Source organism: Spermophilus citellus (assembly GCF_964194105.1).
Source record: "Spermophilus citellus genome assembly, chromosome: 6".
Classification (NCBI taxonomy): domain Eukaryota; kingdom Metazoa; phylum Chordata; class Mammalia; order Rodentia; family Sciuridae; genus Spermophilus; species Spermophilus citellus.
Window position 1 is genome coordinate 151,234,430 of NC_138187.1, and position 21,382 is coordinate 151,255,811.

The 21,382-nt window shown below is 39.2% G+C and overlaps 1 protein-coding gene across 1 annotated transcript in view; it reads left to right on the forward strand.

Annotated features, from left to right (window-relative positions):
* Nucleotides 1-2,002: 2,002 nt before the first annotated feature.
* The window catches only part of SHCBP1L (SHC binding and spindle associated 1 like), a gene marked incomplete at its 3' end in the record, with an annotated part of 35,110 nt that continues 15,730 nt past the window's right edge, over nucleotides 2,003-21,382 (forward strand). Inside the window, exons 1-5 of the mRNA XM_081300343.1 lie at nucleotides 2,003-2,455; nucleotides 4,177-4,326; nucleotides 16,327-16,541; nucleotides 17,534-17,620; nucleotides 17,693-17,911. Of these exons, the coding sequence (XP_081156469.1) occupies nucleotides 2,015-2,455; nucleotides 4,177-4,326; nucleotides 16,327-16,541; nucleotides 17,534-17,620; nucleotides 17,693-17,911 (1,112 nt within the window). The 5' untranslated portion in view covers nucleotides 2,003-2,014. The remainder of the gene's footprint in view (nucleotides 2,456-4,176; nucleotides 4,327-16,326; nucleotides 16,542-17,533; nucleotides 17,621-17,692; nucleotides 17,912-21,382) is intronic.

A 21,382-nucleotide genomic window follows, 5' to 3' on the forward strand; every position in this document is an offset into this window, starting at 1 on the left:
TAGCCAGGGAACTGCTGGGTTGGCTAAGGAGGGAAAAGGACTTCACACGGAATGGACTGGTCAATATGAGAATGGATACTGAGAGTAATGGAGTCGGGAGTGGAACACAACGTTGAATAAGGGAGTTTATCAATATGACTAGAGTTCAACAGTTTTTTGTTCCTTTTTTTTTTTTTTTGGTACCAAGGATAGAACCCAAGCGTAGTTAACCACTGAGCCACATTCCCAGCACTTTAATTTTTTATTAAGAGACAGGGTCTCACTAAGTTACTTAGGACCTCACTAAATTGCTGAGGCGGGCTTTGAACTTGCCAAACTCCTGCCTTGGCCTTCCTAGCCACTGGGATTACAGGTGTGCGCCACCACACCTGGCTTAGAATTCAACTTCTTAACATCATATGTATAACCCTCTGTGATCCAGCTTTTGCATAGCTTGCCAACCTGAGATTTTGTCCCAATTTGTTCTTTCTAGTTCAGTTATACCAATCCACCTAGACCAAGTTCTTTTATCTCTCTGTAAAACCACTAATTACTCTCTGCTGGAATGTTTACCCCATTCCACCTCCATTATGCCCCTGCCTTAGATTCCTATAATGTAATTCTCTTTCAAAACTCAAATTTCAGGACAGCTGGAAATTTTATCTGTCACGAGAAGTGTGTGTGTGTGTGTATATATATATATATATATATATATATATATATATATATACACACATACATACATATACATATATATTCCGTGTACATATCTAACTAGTTAGATAGATAGATATAGATATAGTTGGGTCTTTTTTTTTTTTTTCAGTACCAGGGACTGAACCCAGGGCTTGGTGCATGCTAGGCAAGCATTCTGCCACTAAGCAACATCCCCAGCCCCCCAAACAAACTATTTGTTTAAGGAACACTAGAGTAATAGATCTTAGTTTTGGTGAGTGAAATCTATATAGTTAGGTATAATTTTTTTTTGAAAAGTCCAGGACTCCTGACAAAAAGAATAAATTTAGAGTCAAAACATGATGCAGCTTGTAATTACTCCCTGAACTACAGCAACAAGATATTAATTAACACTAATGTTTTCCTCAAAATAAACTCAGAGTTTAACAGTGTCCTTCCAAATGACTGAGAAGGCTCGCAGGTGTTTTCCCAGCGCTCAGCCCGACTGTAAACAAACGTTATTCCAGGTGGCTCCGTGTGCATTCCACCGGTAAACTACCAGAAATGAGTCGTCTGTGTTGTTTTCTGAAATATGCTATCTTGGGCAGACTTTCATTGTGAGATTGTTTGCACACATTATTCTCAGCTGGACACTTGTGTCCAGTTGAACACTTACATAATGTACTATTTCATGTGAGAATTTTTGAGCAGCTCAACAGAGACAAGAAAGCAGACTAACTTGTTCTGCTCGGCATCACTACATCTTGACAAAAAGCAAGCGTCCTGATTAAAATGCAAAGGACATCTTGTTTGGGAACCCTGTGAATAGATACAGGGAAACCGAGGTAGGCTGGATCCTTCACTGGCGTTTGTCTAGTAATAACCAGAAGATTCCAGTCACAATCGCCTCCCAGCATAAAAATATTCTTCCTTCAGGTTGCGTTTGTGCAGATAGGTGTGTAGGTAGGTGGGGCATTGGTTAGGTCAGGGTGACTTGGAGGGTGACACAATCACCCTGAAACATGTGTGACCCTAAGAAACACCGGCTCCGGCAGGGAATCGGGGCTGGCAGGGTGGGAGAGCGAGGGTGGGGTGGGTGCCCAGCCGGCTGTGGGCAGCGCGAGGCGGGGGCACAGCACCGTCCCAGGCGCCCTGCAGCTGCCCGTGCCCGCGCGCCTCGCCGCGTCCCGCCGGCTGGGCACCGCGGTCCCCAGAGCCGGGCCCCCTGCCGCTCCCCGCGCAGGCGCGACCCTCGAGCCCCCGCGCCCGTTGCGGCCCCGGCGCCCGTGCCCACCGGCCGGCGCGGCCCAGCGCGGGAAACGCGGCTAACGGCTGCAGATGGCCCCGGGGTGCCGCGGGGATGGCGTCGGGGTCCAAGGCTGGCGGGCCTGAGGACTCGGTCCGCATCGTCAGCCCCGGCAGGCGAGGCGAGAAGGCTGCCTGCGCGTCGCCCGGGGCCTTGGCCACCCTGAAGGACGCCGCCGCGTCCCCGGTGCGGTCGGTGGTGGCCTCGCCGCGCCCGGTGAAGGGCAAGGCCAGCCGGGAGGCGGCCCGGAGGCGGCTGCAGCTCCCGCCCGCGTCGCAGGCCGCGGGCCGGGCGGCCGAGGAGGAGGAGGAGGAGGAGGAGGAGGAGGAGGAAGAGGAGGAGGAGGAGGAGGAGCCCGAGCCCCTCCTGTCGGCGCCAGAGGAGGACGCGGAGGAGGCGCAGCCGCTGCCCGCCGTCTTTGCGTCCCCCATGAGGGGAATGTGGCGGGACGAGAAGGTGGCGCTGTACTGCGACCAGGTGCTGCTGGGCTGTAAGGTGAGTCAGGCGGCCCGGCCGAGCGGACCGCGGAGCGCCTGCGCCTGGCAGAGGAACGCCCGCCTCCCCGAGGGCGCCGGACCGTCCCAGGGGACTGGACCGACGGCTCCAGGGACAGCCCCGGTGCGCGGGCGTCTGAGAGTCCTGGCCTACATCCCAGGCACACCCTGATTATTTTCAGTTGACAGTAAATTAAGCTCATAAAGGTGAGGTTGACTTGACTTTTCCACCGTGTTTTGCAAAGAAAATACCTGTCAACACCAAGTAGAGCAAAAATTGTGTGTTAAATATATATGTGCGATATATATGTGATATATCATATATATATTGGAGTTATAGCAGAAGAATTTGAATGCAAGTATACTCACTGCGGTGATATTATAAAATTTTAAGAATAGAAACTCAATTTCCAACAACCGTAAAAAAAAAAAAAATTTACAGTGGCTTCATATAATGGAAAACCATACAGCTGTAAAAACTGTTTTCAAGAATTGTAGAATGAATTGCTTTAAAAGAAGAACAACAACAAGACAAAACAGAACATTTCCAAATGGATGGGTAGATACATGCATAGAAAAAGTACTGAAAGAGGGCTGGGGTTGTGGCTCAGTGGTAGAGGGCTCATCTCCCATGTGTGAGGCACTGGATTCAATTCTCAGCACCACATAATAAAGTAAAATAAATAAAAGTAAAGGTATTATGCCCACCTACAATTTAAAAACTACTAAAAAATATTGAAAGAAAATACACCAAAATACCCATACCAGTTATCTTTGACTGCCAGAATTAGGAATGATTTTTGTGTGTGTGTATTTTTCAGAAACTTTACCATATTTTATAATCAGAAGAAATTTTTATTTTTAAAGGCACCATTATGGTAAAACTAGGACTGCAAATAACCAACTTACATCTGATATTGACTTGAGGGTTGGAAAAGGTCAAGTCTGTTAAAGGCAATAGAAAGATATTTACATAGATTTTTGTGTCATTAATCAGACAGGGTCTATGGACTGAGTTTTATACTAGCTTAGATTATCACTCTTGAAGTAGCTGAATTTCAGTTAAAAAAAATCAAAAGGGCATTTATTGCATGCCTCATGCTCATTTATTTTATAAAATGGTGTGCTATTTTAAATTTTTATGAATTAAATATGTTTTCTTTATTTTGGAAGGGGCAGAAGGATTGGGCATTGAACCCAGAGGTGCTTTAATACTGAACTACATCTTCAGTCCTTTTTATTTTTTATTTAGAGACAGGGCCTTGATAAGTTGCTGATGCTGGCCTTTAACTAGAAATCCTCCTGCCTCAGCCTCCTTGGTGGTTGGGTTTACAGGTGTGTGCCACCTTGCCCAGCACTGAATATGACTTAAATATTTAGGTCATAAATAATTTCTCTGTTTTAAAATATAATTGCTATGTTTTAATATGTGTAATTGCATTCCTTCTACTCAGTAGATTAATAAAACAAATGACTTGAGGACCCCAAATAAAAATGTAGATAGCCTGTCTCTGAATTACTGTGCCCAGTGAGTAGATCTCTTAAATTTATTTCAATTTTTTAAGGTTTATGATACTTTCCATTAAATATAGTTTCAATAAAAAAATCTATAAATTTTTTACATTTATCACTATTTAAGAGGATATTGATTCCCCATTTTTAAGTAGGAGTCAAAATATTTGTTTTATACTTGTAATTTCATATATTTTTTTCTTTTCTTAGGCAGAAGATGCTGATGAGGCTATGAGTAAATACTTATCAGAAAAGTTAAAAATAAAAGACAAGTGGCTTGGAGTCTGGAAGACTAATCCTGAGTTATTCTTTGTGAAATATGAAGAAACGTCTATCCCTTATGTTGGTATACTGGTGGAGGTAAATAATTTTACTTCATTTTTGTTCTTTGAATTCTGAAATTATCTGTCCTTTCAAAGACTGAAATATGACTATTAATTTGGGAGTTTGAGATTTACACAAGTTTACTTTGGTTTTAAGTTTCTAAGCAAGTTAAGATTTAAAAAGAAGATAAGGGTGAATATCAACATACGTTTTTTTTGTAAACAGTTATAATTAAGTGGAATCCAGTAGTATCAGACAATATTTATTAGCCTAGTCCAGTTGCTCCAATAACATAAAAACAGCAAAAATAATCTTGAAAATTTGGTAATTTAGCCTTAACAAACTTGGCCCATTGTTTCCTTTAATCTTCATTGATTGAATTATGAGGTTGGTTAGTTCAGAGGAGGAAAGAAAAATGGATCCAAAAAATGTTGGCATAATTTAAATTATTGAATCAGCCTAGGTATCTATTAATGGATGAGTCAATAAAGAAAATGTGTTGTATACACACAACGGAGTTTTATTCAGCTGTAAATGAAATTGTCATTTTAGTTAACCAGGGGGAGGGAAAAGGAGGTACCATGGAACAAATATAATTATATTGTTATATTTTGTGAATGTATGAATGTGTAACAATGAATTCAACTATTATGTATAATTATAATGCACCAATAAAAAACACAATAACCAAAGACTATTGGCAAAGTTTGAGATTTTTTTCCTTTGAAAAATACCTTTTTTAGTAAATAATAATCAATGTGTAAAACTGTCATCTAAGATTCTGCCCTGTTAGGTCTATAAGCTAAACATTGTGGCATATTTTATATTGTAAGTTTGATTTTCTTAAAGGTCAATTGTCTTTGTATCAAAATTTCTATTTATAAATACAACTGGTACCCCTGCCCAGGTAGATATTTCAAATCTGTAGATCGAGTCACAAGAAAAACTAAAACTCCTGACACCAGACAGTACTTGAAAACAATTTAAAAATACCTGTTCTATGGAAAAGTAAGTTAGTGGCAGTTTTGCAGATAAAGAATGGCATGTTTCTAGTCATAGAGATTACAAAAGAATACAAAAGAGTCTTGGAATTAATTTGTCAATAATACTGCTTCTTGGAGATTTGCTCATCTCAGATCCTGAACACTCTTTTCCTGGATTTTTTATAGCTTCTCTCACTTTCTTCATCTGGATAAAATAAGAGGAGAATGTGCTTCAGGAAACGGGGACTAGGAATGTAGCTCCATGGTAGAGCCACTGGGTTCAGTCCCCAGTAAAACACACACACACACACACACACACACACACACACACACGTAAAAGAGAGGGCATAGGGAAAAGCAGATAGTATGTTGGCGAGTTCTAATTCTTTTAATTATGTGGTAGTGAAACAAGATGAGCTCTTGGGACCTCTTGAGATAGTGCTGCACAATTCAGACTGCTGTTTTATGTGCCTTGACTTCTCTATTGTTACTTGAGCTGAAGTGTCAGCAGTGTCACCCAACGTGCTTCTGAAGCCACAATAATTTATTCCTATGGATCCCAGTCTGTCATATTTTTTTTGTTTTGTTTTTTAGTTACTCTAATATTTTTCTATTGCTGCCTCAACAAACTACCACAGACTGGTGGATTAAATAATATAAATTTATTATCTTACAATTCTTTGGGTCAGAATGTGGCATGGGCTTAACTGGATTGAATCAAGGTGTAAGGCCAGACTGTGCACTTTTCTGAGGCTCTGGGAGCCCTGTTTCCTTAGGTTTTCCAGCGTCTAGGAGCTATCTGCACTCTGTGGCTCCTGGCCGCCTTGTTCTTCAAGGTCCTCACGTGGCATCCCACTGTTCTCTACAGTGTGGAAACCACTCCTCCCACCTTTTTCTTGTTTCTTTCCTTTGTGGTGTGTGTGTGTGTGTGTGTGTGTGTGTGTGTGTGTGTGTGTCTAAAGATTAAACCAGAGCACATGGTAAGCATGTGCTCTACCACTGAGTTACATCCCCAGTCCCTTTTATTGTATTTTGAGATAGCGTCTCACCCAGTTACCCAGGCTGATCTCAAACCTGCAGTCTCCCTGATCTAGCCTCAGGTAACTGGGATTACAGGTGTGTACCACCATACCTAGCAATTTGCTCCTCTCTCTCTCTCTCTCTCTCTCTCTCTCTCTCTCTCTTTCTTGAGAAAAAGGAAAAAAAAGTTTTGTTATGCTAGCAAAGGAGAAACACAGGGAACTTCTGTTCCAAAGGCTGTGATTCTGCCTATCAGCAGGAACAGGGGGCTTTTAAAGAGGTGATTCAAAGGCTACTTTCCCACATGTTCTCTGTTAGAGTTGTAATTCACTTGTTAATTTGGGAGATAGTCATTTCTTCTGGTACCATCCCCAAAGTCTGGATTACTTCATTCCCGTGGTGGGTGAGTGCTCAAGGAGAGACAACTCTGTCTAGGATGGAGAAGAAAGGTAATTCTGTTTCCCCTGAGATTAGGGACAGGGAGAGATTAGGGAGGAGCAGGGAGAAAGGAAGACAAACATGCCCATTTTTAAAAAAGTTTATTTTTTGGTATAGATGGACACAACACAATGCCTTTATTTGTATGTGGTGCTGAGGATCAAACCCAGGTCCAGCCCATGTTAGACGAACACTCTACCACTGACCCACAATCCCAGCCCCTAAACATGCCCATTTTAAAAATAAATTGCAGGGCTGGGGATGTGGCTCAAGCGGTGGCGCGCTCACCTGGCATGCGTGTGGCACTGGGTTCGATCCTCAGCACCACATACAAATAAAGATGTTGTGTCCGCTGAAAACTGAAGAACAAATATTAAAAAAAAAAATTCTCTCTCTCTTTCTCTCTAAAAATAGATAAATAAATAAAAATAAATTGCAGTGGCAGAGTAGCAAGGTCTATATTCAAAGTATAAAGCAGACCCCTGTTACATTTCCCCACTGTCAATTTCTATATTCCATCTCTATGGAAAAATGGGCAATGACATCTCAAAGATGCTTTCTATTGAAAGAGGGTGAAGTCCTTGTTCTCTATCAGGTAGAGTGTGGACGGTTAAGGATATTCAGCATCAAAACAGTCCAAAGGTCCACAGTGGCAGATGGCAGGTGACTGGACAAGGACTAGACATAGAGCAGGGATCATGCCAAGACAACAATAAACAAGACAGCAACGCATTACTTTTTTGTAAACAGCACAAAAGCAATTAGTATTATAGCCAGTCTTTGAAAACCATAAAGACAATAACTCATAATCATATCAAACTTGATCTGAAAAACAGATCAAGTTTATCAATGTGTAGGAGGTTAGGAAGGTGTGTAGATCCATGAGATCAGGCTCATATCAACTTAGGACAAACTTGTAACTCTAGAGTTCTCTGTGCCATTATTATTAGGAACCAAGAACCCTTCCTTTGTAGCCTCCAACTTTACTTACTTTTGGTAGAGCTGACATAAGTGTATATCTTAAGTTACATTTAAAAAAAAACACATTGTTTTTCCTTTTTTAAGTGTCCATTTAGGACCGTATAGCTTAGGCTATACTCTCCTACCATGTGTTTAAGATCAAGTTGGTCAAAACTGACTTTGTTCCTGTCTACTCTTAAGAGTCAGCTGAGATTCCTCAGAGATCACTCTTGGGGATGTGTGTGAAGCCTCTTGGCTCCTTAGCTTTTCTCTACCAGTGGTACCATCTGCCAAGATGGGTCAGGGTCCTGCTGGCCATATGTGGCTTCTCTTGGAAGCATCAGGGACATTTGCTCTCTAATAACCCTCCTCTTTGCCAAATGTGCACTGATTGGCTTCATGTTCTCTAGGATCTTCTCGATCTCCCTGATTGGCAGATCGGGTGACTCACCAGAGTTACAAGGCCCAGAGAGGGGTCCCATTGTTCTCTGGGCCCTGGCTGACCTCAGAAGTTGCTCCCCTCTTAAAGAACTCTTGTGATTAAATTGGACCTCCCTAAGTTATCCAGGATAACCTCTCCATCTCATTGTTCTTAGCAGTAATCATGCCTGCAAAGTCCCTTTTGCAAAGTCCCTTTTGTAAGGTGACATAGTCACAGGTCCCATAGATTAGGCCATGGACATCTTTGGGGTCCATTAGTCTTCCTATGGCAGATTCATTCAATTAGCAAAAAATTTGGAAATATAATACTGTATTGGAAGGGAATTTAGCATACCCTTAAATTTGGCTATAAAGTGGTCCAGAAATTAAGGAAACTGTTTTTTTTTTTAACCTCTGTGGAAAACATTTTGGCAAGATACATCAAAAACTTTAAAATAGTTCATTTGATTTCTAAAAATTTATTCTGTGGGAATCAGAAATACAGAAAAAGATATACATATTAAGAATTAAGCAATATGTATAAAATTAAAAAATGGTGAATACCATAGCAAGTTTCTTAATAAGATCTGTACCAAATGAATGATGATCTCTACTCAAGGTAGAATTTTTTTTTTATATTTATTTTGTAGTTGGACACAATAATTTTATTTTATTTATTTTTATGTGGTGCTGAGGATCAAATCCAGGGCTTCGCCCATGCTAGGCGAGTGCTCTACCATTGAGCCACAACCCCATCCCTCAAAGTAGAATATTATGTAGTCATACAACATTTATGACAGCTGGGTGAGGGGTGGGTACCTGTAGGACCAGCAGTGAGGAGGCTGAGGCAGGAGGATTCCTGATTCCAGGAGTTACCAGTCTGCTATCATCTCATACCCATCTTGAACCAGCAAAAACTGACTTAAGTTAGCAAAATAACAGACTAGTGACTAGTGACTTAGAAAAGAGAGAAAAGGGAGTCTGGGGATGTAGCTCAGTGGTAGAGGGCTTGCCTAGCATATGCAAGGGCCTGGGTTAGTTATATCCCTGGCACTACCAAAAAGAGCACAAAAGGTGGTGATCTCTGGTGATGGAATCACAGTTGATATTAAAATTGTTTACAAACAGTATATACAAGTCACCATCAGTAACCTTTTTTGTAGATACCTACCCTCCCATCCCCAATTTTTTGTCATCATGCTTTAGAATTTTGTTTATATTCCTTGCTGAGGCCCAGAGAATCTTTGATATGGAGATGTGTAATGGATTCTGAAAGCAGTTGTTTTCCTGATTTTGCTCTGAGTTCTGACGACAGAGGTAGTCACCTGAGCTTATCTCCACACTCACATTTTGCATCCTGGTTATTTCCATACTTCTTGCGATGTCCAGTGCATCGAGGGATCTGTCAACTAAAGAGAGGGGTGAACCGGCTGGGAAATTAAGAGTCTGAAGAAATATTTAGAAATAAAGATAAAAGACAAAAAAACTAGTTTCAAAAGCAGGGGTCTGGTGGGTAGATCAGTCCTGATGGGTCTGATTCCTCTAACAAAGAAAAAAGGCCTGCAAAATCTTTATCTAAAGAGAAATACATCAAAGGGATTTCTTGTCAGGAAGGGTTCTTCAAGGTAAACAGAGTCAGCAGGAAGAGGCTGACTGGGGCTTATCTATTCACCCAATGTCGTCTTCTAGCTCCAGACAGCTGGTGCCTCAAGGCCCTTGAGTGTGCCCATATTTCTTTCACCCCAGGGCAGCAGGCATCTGAATTCAAACCTATCAAACCAGGCATGGAATCTGCCCTGTTAACAGTGGCCACCTGCAAACGGGCTCCATTGTATTGAAAGAATCCCAAAGAGCCAGTCCAGCTGTTCAAGGCTATGGAGTTCAAAGCAATGATCCATTTGTTGCTCCCAACACATACTCTCAACTTCAGTAGTGGATTCTTGTGCCTTTTTAAAAAAGATATTTTTTTTAGTTTTTGATGGACCTTTATTTTATTCATTTATCTATATGTGGTGCTGAGAATCAAACTCAGTGCCTCACACATACTAGGCAAGGGCTCTACCACTGAGCCACAACCCCAGCCCCTTTTTTCCATGTTTTTTTTTTTTATTGGTGCATTATAGTTGTGCATAATGGCAGGTCATTTATTAGGTATTTTAAAACATTCTTCCTAGAGTCAATAATAACCTTCCTTTTATTGTGTTATCTTCTACGTACTCCTCACTAGTTTATCCCAAACCTCTTCCCCGATTATGGAAGTCTTCTCAGTATGGTCAGACTACTGGTTTTGTCTTCAGCTTTTGCATTCTTATGAGTTACAGTCTGGACTGGAGATCTGTGGACCTGCTGGGAGCCGCCCAGTCCCCCTTCATCGCATTCTAAGAGTTTCTTCACCATTCTCATTTGGTGAATAGTTTAGGTTATGATCTATTCCCCAGATTTCCTGTCTTTGTTTTCTTTCATTTTGGCTGTGGATCTTATTCTGCTGACTTCATGAGTTAAGAGTACAAAGCAGATAAAATTATTTGCATTTTGCTTGCCTAAAAATGCCTTTTTGGTAACTTCATGTGTGTTTGATCTTTTGGTTATATGAATTCTAGGCTTGATTTCATGCTCAGAATTTGGAAAATGTCATTCCATTGTCTTCAAGCTTCCAGTGTTTCTAGTTGAGAAACCAATGTCATCAGTCCTTTGCCAATGTCTATATTTTTTTCCTTCTGAAAATTTGTAGTGTATTTTATTTGTCTGTAGAGTCTTCCACCAAATTAAGGACAAAAAGAATGGGAAAGAAGACAGTGGCAACAAGATTTAGAAAGTGCAAAGCAGATAAACGGCAGAATTAATAGAGCTAAGAAGTGGAATTGTGGCTGGGGATGAAGCTCAGTGGCAGAGCTCTTACCTAGCAGGCACCACAGTTCCCAGCACCACACACACACACACACACACAGAGTTGAACCACGACACAAAGAAAAGACCACCGACACCAGTTTAAATCAAATTAAAGCAAGCTTGTAATGTGTACACAAAAGCTGGCCAGCGACTGTCTCTCCTAAACCTGGGCTAGAGATTAGCCCACCTGTCAGGGAAAAAAAGGTTTATATAGCGCAAAAAGTTACAAACGGAGGGTGTCTTGGGAACTTACATCTAATGGGGTTTTGGCAAACGTAATACAAGGGCAGACAGCAGATTGATGATCTACATGGCATGATATTTCAAGGTAAATTCAGATCCCAACATCAGAATTTATCAGGTGCCACTGAGGTTTTAGAGAGGGTTGTAATCTGGTCAAGAAGATGCAGGCATGGGTGAGTTCAGAGCACAGTCAGGAATCCCAAACAAGTTTAGAAATCTCAGTGATTTATAGTAAAATAGAAATTAACTTTTCATGACTTTGTGACAAGATGACTCCCAGTCTTAAGATGGAATTAGGCTGGGTTCATCAACAAAACACCACCTTATTTACATTTCATAATCCCGAAAGGCTCACAAATTTGTTCTTAAGACTCTGGAAGTGGGATTGAAGATGGAGTTAAGAACTGGTTGAAAGGCTATTTAAGAAACAGGGACTTCTAGGAAGAAGGGATGGACAGATTTTCCCATTCCTTCCACTGAGTACCTCTACATACCCCATTATCAAGTTCATTAATTAAAACAAACACAAGAACAGTTGGCTAGGGACCCCATGACCCAAGGAATGACAAGGTGGTGAGTCGTTTGAGTTTTCTTTTGGCTTCATAGATGTTCGACTGAGTACTAGAAGAGTGACAGCCTGGAAATACTAACAGTGGTAGGAAAGAAAAACCAAAAATAATAAAGACAGAGGAAACCATTATCAAGTTCATTAATTAATGAAAACTCGATGGAAATTACCTACCCCATGTATGATATGTCAAAATTCATGTATATCTAAAAAGAACAAATTAAAAAAAAAAAAAGAAAAATAGAAATTACCAAATCTGAGCACCAGAGAGAAAACAGGCTGGGAAAAAAAAAAATTGAACAGAACCTCAGGGATTTGCTGGACTGTGACAAAAGACTAAATAGTGATGTCTTCAGAGTCCCAGAAGAAAATGAAATGTGGGTAGAGAGATTAAAAAAAAAAAAGATATATCTATATATCTATATATCTATATATATATAGATATATATATCGGAAGAAATAATGGCTGAAAATTCCCCCATTTTGGCAAAAGACATAAATTTCTAGATTTAAGAAATCAACTTTGAGAAGCAGGGTTGGGGGAGTACCCCACTGAGAGGAAGGTCTACTGGTACTGAATCTTGGATCCTCTGCCTTCGATCTCAGTCATCTGCTAGGATGCTGGCAGCTAAGGCAGATCCCTCCAGGCATGAAGTTTGGAACTCAGATGATCAGACCAAAACCAAAGACTGATGATATGCAGTGGCATTCCCACGGCAAGATCCAGGGGCCACCCCACGGGGAGACACGAGGAGGGTTGTTTACCCAAATACAAGGACCCTCCAATCACCTGTGTGGTGTTCTGCTACTAAATATGAGCTCATATTCAGGTCATCAGATATTTGAGGAAATGTTCATATTGGTCAAACCAACATAAAAGGAGACATTTGGAAAAAAACAGAAATGATAGAGAAAAAGGAAAAAATAGGTATTTAAAAACTCAATAACAGACATATAAAGAAAAGATAAGGCTCGTGGTATATGCCTATAATCCCAGCAACTCAGGAGGCTGAGGCACGAATCTCAAGTTCAAGGCCAGCCTGGGGAACTTTTTGAGAGGCTGTCTCAAAATTTAAAAAAATGAAAAATGTCTAGTATGACTTAGGCCCTGGGTTCAATACCCAGCATTACAAAAAAAAAAAAAAAAAAAAAAGAAAGAAAAAAAGAGCACCTGAATGTTCAGTACAAAGTGAATTTTGAGAATACTAGAGACAGAAGATTCCAATAAAATAGACTCATGTAAAGAATCAACAGGAAGAAGGGCATTGGATTTCTCAACAGTAATTCTTAATTTTAAAAGGTTCTGAAAATATATTCTGTGCCTGGCCATACTTTTAAGATGACTAGGGAGGGAAAAGACATTTTTTAATATGTTAGGCTCAAAAGTCAAGCCCTACCTACAGTTCCTCAGGAGGTCAGTGAATGTTGTCTGAAGTCAAGGGGGTCCACCTAGAAACCTGAAGGCTCCAAGAAACCTGAAGGCATCCGATTCAGAAGGCAGAGGCCGATGTAAGAGAAGCTAAGGGGGTTCCCAGAGTGACAGGGACAAGACTGCAGCTGTGTGCCTGGCAGACACACAGCTCATGTTGGAACTAGTCAGAGCACTGAAGAAAAACAAAACCAGTATTTCATTTCAAACACAAACTTACTGCGTCTGAACACACCAAGAAGAGATTTATACAATTTAAGGAATCTGGGGTCAGATTAGTGAAAGGCATATAGAAAATTAAGCAAATGAATCAGGCTGTCTCTTTTTCCCATTTTTAAAATTTTTTATTTGTATTCATTTATTGGTACTGAGGACTGAATCCAGGGGCATTTTACCATTAAACTACATCTCTAGTGCTTTCCAGTTTTTGAAATAGGGTCTCACCAAATTGTCCAGGCTGACCTTGAGCTTGGTGATCCCCATCTCAGCCTCTGAAGTAGCTGGGATTACAGGCAGGCACCACCGCACCGGGCCTGGCTTCATTTTATTTAAGTCTCTTCCTTTTCTCTATCAATGTAACCTGCCCTAGTGGTGGGGGTCGGACACGATGAACAATCTGGTCCAGACTGCTCCCCGATTCTAGAATCACAAATAAAGCCATTTAAGATTTGTAAAAGAGGGCTGGAGATGTGGCTCAAGCGGTAGCACGCTCGCCTGGCATGCGTGCGGCCCGGGTTCGATCCTCAGCACCACATACCAACAAAGATGTTGTGTCCGCCGAGAACTAAAAAATAAATATTAAAAAAAAAAAAAAAAAAGATTTGTAAAAGAGAGGTGGGAGGGAAAGGGAGAGAGAAGGGAAATTGCATGGAAATGGAAGGAGACCCTCACTGTTATACAAAATTACATATAAGAGGAGGTGAGGAGAAAGGGGAAAAAAAAAGAGAAATGAATTACAGTAGATGGGGTAGAGAGAGAAGATGGGAGGGGAGGGGAGGGGAGGGGAGGGGAGGGGAGGGGAGGGGAGGGGAGATAGTAGAGGCTAGGAAGGGCAGCAGAATACAACAGACACTAGTTTGGCATTATGTAAAAACGTGGATGTGTAACCGATGTGATTCTGCAATCTGTATACGGGGTAAAAATGGGAGTTCATAACCCACTTGAATCAAATGTATGAAATATGATATGTCAAGAGCTTTGTAATGTTTTGAACAAATTATAATAAAAAAATTTGTAAAATTAGATTTGTGCAATTTTGTCTTTTAATACTTTTCCAGTATATTAAGTGTTAAATATTAAGATATAATCAAATTGGTGGATGGAAAGCCAAAAGAATGTGGGTCTTTGTGGGTGAGAAATGAGACAACTGAATTCTTATTTTTCAGAAAGGGAAATCAATATATAATGCCAAACACGAAAACAAATCAAAACTACAAATACAGCGATAGATGTATATAATTTAAATAAATGTCAGGGCTGGCACTGAGGCTCTGTGGTAGTGCACTTGCCTGGCATGTGGGAGGCACTAGGTTCAGTTCTCAGCACTGCATACAAATAAATAAAGGACTATCAACAACTTTTAAAATATTAATAAATTAATGTCAAAATGATTAGCTAGAAGAATAGAAAATGGTTGTCTCTGAGGAGCAGGAAAAAGAGGCTGGTGGAAGACGGTCAAGAAATTCTTTTTTAAAGTAAATTTTTATTTGATGATTAGTGGTGGTAAATACTTGTGGGATATAATATGTATTGAAATGCCACTCCTAGTTTTTTTCTGTCCCTTTACTGCTTTAAAGAATAGAATTTCTATTTAGTAGGTTATAAAATTTGTATTTCAAAGCTTGGGTTTGAAAATATTTGAAATATTTTTTCACTGATTTGAAAATATTTCCTATATGTAAATGGTCATTGCCACACATATGGATTGTGTAACACTCGCTAGACCTGTTTGTTCATCTTACTTCATCACGACACAGTGATATCTCCAGTACAGATTTTCAGACAAGTGCCGGAGACATCTCTGTACGGTGGTGAAATAAGACAAACACAGCATAGCATATTGTTCACGAAGATTAATTTATTCAGCCTGAATAATAATAATAATAATAATAATAATAATAATAATAATAATAAATGTCCTACTTTTATAAAAATCTGATGGCCTTTCTTTCACAACTGATTTAATATAGAAAGTAAGTATTTTTAAACTTGATTTTGTGGCAGAATTAATTTTTTTTTTTTTGCTACTGCTGTATGAAATACAGAAGTCTGGCAACTCAAACCTAGAAATACAGTAAATAATGTAGGAAGAGATGTGCAATTTCTTGCGTGAAATTTCACATCTCATGTGTTTAAGAAGTAGAGTTTGAAAAACTGTTATTTAAACTTGAAATGGAACGGCCATTTGATCCAGTTATCCCACTCCTTGGTATATACCCAAAGTACTTAAAATCAGCATGCTATAGCCATTTGTGCACATCAGTGTTTACTGCAGCTCAATTCAGAATAGCTAACCTATGGAACCAAGCTAGTACCCTTCAATAGATGAATGCATAAGAAAATGTGGTACATATACACAATGAAATATTACTCGGTCATAAAGGAGACTATCATGCTAAGTGAAATAAGCCAGTTGCAAAACTCCAAAGGCGAATATTCTCTTTGATAATGTAGATGCTAACACACATTAGGGAGTGGGGGTAAAAAATAGAAGTTCATGAGATTAGACAAAGGGGAATGAAGGGAAGGGAGGAAGGATGGGAATAGGAAAGACAGTAGAATTATTCAGACATAATAACTTTCCTATGTTCATATATGAATACATAGCCATTGAAATTCCACATCATGTACAACCACAAGAATGGGAGGTTATACTCCATGTGTGTATAATATGTCAAAATACATTCTACTGTCATGTATAACTAAAAAGAACAAAGAAACCTGTTATTTAATATTTATTTACAGTTTTTCTTATATGTTATTAGAGAAGTCAAAAAATTAAAAGAAACTATAATTAGCTCACATATGAGAATCAAATTGTAGTCTACTTGTATTTGGAATTACACATTTTATAATATTTATCTTAGGTAACTTGTAAACCACAACCAAATTCATCATCTTGTTTCAAAGTTACTGTTTCGGTGGCTGAGCCCTTTTCTTCCAACATTGCAAATATTCCACGGGATTTGGTTGATGAGATTTTGGAGGAACTGGAGCATAGTGTCCCTCTCTTGGAAGTGTATCCTGTTGAAGGACAAGATGCTAATATACATGATGTTGCTCTGGCTTTGGAAGTTGTAAGGTAATAGGACTTTCTACTTCTGAAAATTAAAATTAGGATATTCAACAATTGATTTAATGTGTAAGCTTTGCTCGTATAAGCACTTTGTAAATATTTATCAATTTAATTTTTACTGACTGATGGATTAAATTTCCCTTTTTAAAAAAATCGGATCTTCCTGTGTTGCCCAGCCTGGTCTGAAACTCTTGGGCTCAAAGGTCCTCCCACCTTAGCCTCTTAGAGTGCTAGGACTACCAGGCATGTGCCACCTCATGAGGCTATCCTTTTTTTTGGTGGTGGTGGTGATTGAACCCAGGGCCTTGTGCATGTGAGTCAAGCACTCTACCAACTGAGCTATATCCCCAGCTCGGGCTGTCCATTTTTAATTAACATAATGCATTTGTAAAACTTTTAGTTACATTTATTTGCAGAAGTAGTATATATGAGTAATGAAAAGTTTGCTTTTTAAAAAATCTTGCATTTTAGAGTAAATTTTTAAAAATTCTAGAAACTTCCATTCCTATGTAAGTATCTTAAATATATTAAATTTCACTTGTTAGATGTAAGACATTATGAATACTAGATGTCATCAACCATATTATGATTGTTTCTTATAAGTTGATGCAGTTAGGGAAGCTATTCATAACAAAAATAAAGGATATTTTTGGCATGTTTTTGTTTTTCTAACGTTCTACCTACAAATTTTGTTAGATTTTACATAATATTTCTTTGTTGAACAAAATCATAGTCAAAACTATGACTGAAAATTTAAAAGTGAATTTTACATTACCACTTCCAGAAACATTATCTTCCTATCTGCAGAATCTAAAATAAAGCCCAGATTATCTAATATTGAAAGTTTTTTCTCATTTTTGGTTCACTGGAAGGTCATTTTAAAATATTTTTCATGAGAATTGAGATTTATATACATAATTTGACATCAGAATATTTAAAATTCTAAACACAATGGTGGTTTTTCTTTATTACTATCATCTTAATTTGGTTTATTATAGGTTTTTTTATGACTTTCTTTGGAGAGACTGGGATGATGAAGAAAGTTGTGAGAATTACACTGCTCTTATTGAAGAAAGAATTAATTTGTAAGTACAGTTTTTAAAATTATTGAGCATTTTATTGATAAGAAACCTTGTAACTGTACTGATACTTTTCAGGTGGTGTGACATACAGGATGGAACCATACCTGGCCCTATTGCCCAGCGTTTTAAAAAAACTTTGGAGAAATACAAAAACAAACGTGTTGAGCTCATCGAGTATCAGAGCAATATTAAAGAAGATCCATCTGCAGCAGAGGCTGTTGAATGTTGGAAAAAATACTATGAGATAGTAATGCTCTGTGGATTATTGAAAATGTGGGAAGATTTACGCCTTCGGTAATAATTGGCTCTATTTTAAATAGAAATAAAAGATTATGTTTTCTTTTTTTTATAATAGCACTTGTCATATATAATGGTTTGATTAAAATAGATTATAAAATTAGATGTCTAATTCATGAATTAAGCACAAGGTACAACTGTAAGTTTTAGAAAATTATATTTTATTGCTGAATTCACTTGTCTTATTTTTAGCAAAAAAAAAATTTCCATAATTCAGCCCTTTCCTTATTTATCATCTTTACCTTTTTTGATTGTGGTATAGAGGCAGACTTTTTTGATCATGGCTTTCCTAAAACATAAAAAAAGGACTAGGTGGATTGGCTCTACATATAATATGTGAAGTAAATAACTGATTAATTTTGTCGGCTTTATAATTCCAGCTTCTATAACCAACATAAGCTGTTTTTGGTGATAAATAAAGCAATGTATATGTACTCACCATAATTCTCCAGAATAGTTCACATGTATTAAAATATTTTTGTACTACTCTGCAATGAAGAAAATCATTATTTCTGTCTTTGTTTTATAAATAAAAAAAAAAAACAGAATCTTGCTCATGGTCCAAAAATTGATGGAAAATCTTGAATGGAACTAAGTGACTATTCCATACCTCAATTGTGTAATCCCTATGTGTGTTCATTGCCCTTAGGAATTCTGAGCCACTTTTTATTTATCTTGCAAATAACTGTTAGCCAAAATCTTTTCTTTTGGCATTTTTCTCCAAGCTTGAACTCTATCATTATTTTAGTGCCTATGTTTGATATTTTATCGTTATTGGTGTTACTGTGACAAACCTTAGGACTGCTTTGGGAAACCAAGTAGATAAGATTTTTTTTAAATCCATTTATCTAGAAATCTGCATATTCATTTACCACAAGTTGTATTTGAATATAAGTTTTCATCACTAGGTGTAAAATGGCATTAAGGTTTCTCTCATCTCAAAGGTTAAAATCACAGACAGTTTAGTTCCAGGAATAAAATAAGTGGATTGGTCAAACACTGCTACCAGATAACTGTTATAAAATCTTGACGAAATATGTTACAAGTATCTGACTCTTTGAAGGAACTATAAAGTTGTCAATGCAACAATGAGGAAAAAAGTTTAGCCTGGAAATTGGCTTATCCTTAAAATGAGTAAGAAACAGGAATCTGTGACTTTTTGGTCTGGGAGTGATCTCAAATTCCCTTAGCTCTGGCAGCAAAAGATACAGTCTTGTTTTTTTAAGGTGACCAAGAAGAGAGTTCAGGACTGGCAGAGTGGCTGCTGGAAGGTTAAGGAGGCTATCCTGAAAGCCAGAGACCTGCAAAAGGATGGGGTCCAAGAGAGATGCCACCTAGAGCCTTGACTGACTACTAGCATGCTGGCACCTGGAGGAGGGGCAGGGATGGGGGGAACCACAGATGACTGACAGCTGCTCTGTACCTCGTGGGAACGTGAGCCAGGCACAACTTCCTTCTAGAATACAGAGCTGATGACCTGTCATGATAAAAACTTTCCAAAAACTTGGAAGGGATTTTCCTAATCTTCATTAAGACCATCTACGAAAAACTGACAGCCTCACACTTGATGGTAAAAGAATAGATGTTCCCCCCAAATAATCAGGAACAAAACAAAGACGTCCACTCTTGCCCCTTCTGTTCAAATTGTACTAGAGGCTCTAGCCAAAACAATTAGGCAAGAAAGCAAAAGAGAAGGTATCCCAGTTGGAAAAGAAGAGGTAAAATTATCTATTCACAGACGACAATGACAAGATCTTGTATACAAAAAATCCTACAGTGAAATACTATTCCTCAATGTAAGGAAACATATTGCTAATACACACAGTAACTTAGACGGAGCTAAAAAAAGAAGACTGAGGCAGGGAGAGGGGGATACCAGACACAAGAAGGCAGATCGTATATTATTTCATTTAAAAATTCCAAGAAAGGACTGGGCATGGAGTGCATGTCTGTCATCCCAGCATCTTGGGAGGCTGAGGCAGGAAGATCTCAAGTTCAAAGCCAGCTTCAGCGATTTATTGAGGCCTAAGCAACTTAGTGAGACCCTGTCTTGAAGTAAAATATATGTGGCTCAGTGGTTAATCGTTCCTGAATTCAATCCCTGATACCCTCCAAAAAAAATTTCAAGAAAGGTGTGAAACATTGCTGATAGAAATGCAAAATGGTGTAGTCATTTTGGAAGACAGTTTGGAAGAATCTTACAAAACTAGATATGCTCTTAGCATATAATCCAGCAGTCATGTTCCTTGGTATTTACCCTTGTGAACTGAAAATGAACGTCCACACAGAAACCTGCACATGGATTTTTACAGCAGCTTTATTCATAATTTCTAAAACATGGAGGCAACAAAACTGTGCTTCAGCAGGTGAGGCATGAACAAGCTGTGGTGCATCCAGACAAGCGATTTTCACACGGCACTGAAAAGAAGGAACACATCAAGCCATGAGAGATCACAGAGGAAATGTAAATGTGTATTACTATTAAGTGAAAGAAGCCAATCTGAGGAAGTTATCTACTACATGACTCCAACTACCTGCTGTTCTGGAAACAGCGAAGCCACGAGGCCAGCAAGAGATGAGTGGTTGCCAAGGGCTGTCGGGGAGCGGGGTGAATAGGCAGAGAACAGAGAGTGTTTAGTGTTTTTGTGTCACTTTCAGTGGAAGTGACACTAAAGTGGTGGCTGAACCCCTAGAATGGAGGAGACCAAGAGTCAGCCCTAATGTAAATTGTGGACTTTGGGCGACAGGGATGTCAGTGTAGGTGCACCTGTTGTAGTTACTGTACCACTCTGGTGCTGGTGCTGGGTGCTGGCAGTGAGGAAGGTGAGCAGGTAGTACACAGGAATTCTGGGTACCTTGGCTTAATATTGCTGGGGATCTAAAATTTCCCTAAGAAATACAGTCTGATTTCAAAATTCCAAAGAAGGGAAACTTAGCTGGGCGTGGTGGCGCATGCCTGTATCCTAGCGGCTCAGGAGGCTGAGGCAGGAGGATCAGGAGTTCAAAGCCAGCCTCAGCAAGTTAGCAAGATGCTAACCAACTCAGTGAGACCCTGTCTCTAAATAAACATATAAAATAGTTCTGGGGATGTGCCTCAGTGGGTGAGTGTCCCAGAGTTCAAGCCCTTGTACTGCCCCCCAACAAAAGGAAAGAAGAAGAAGAGGAGGAGAAATTTATAATGATGGAAAACAGATGATCAGTGTTTGAACTGCTTGGTGTGATAGAAATTTTCCATGTCTTGTTATCATTGAGTTTAATAGGTGTGTACATTTGTGAACCATCATGGAGTAATTCACTTAAAATCAGTGTCTTGTATGTAAATAGACCTTAATACATTTTTTAAGTATTTTTTTAGTTGTAGTTGGACACAATATCTTTATTTTATTTATTGTTATGAATCGAACCCAGTGCCTTGCATGTGCTAGGCGAGTGCTCTACCACTGAGCCACAACCCCAGCCCAGACCTTA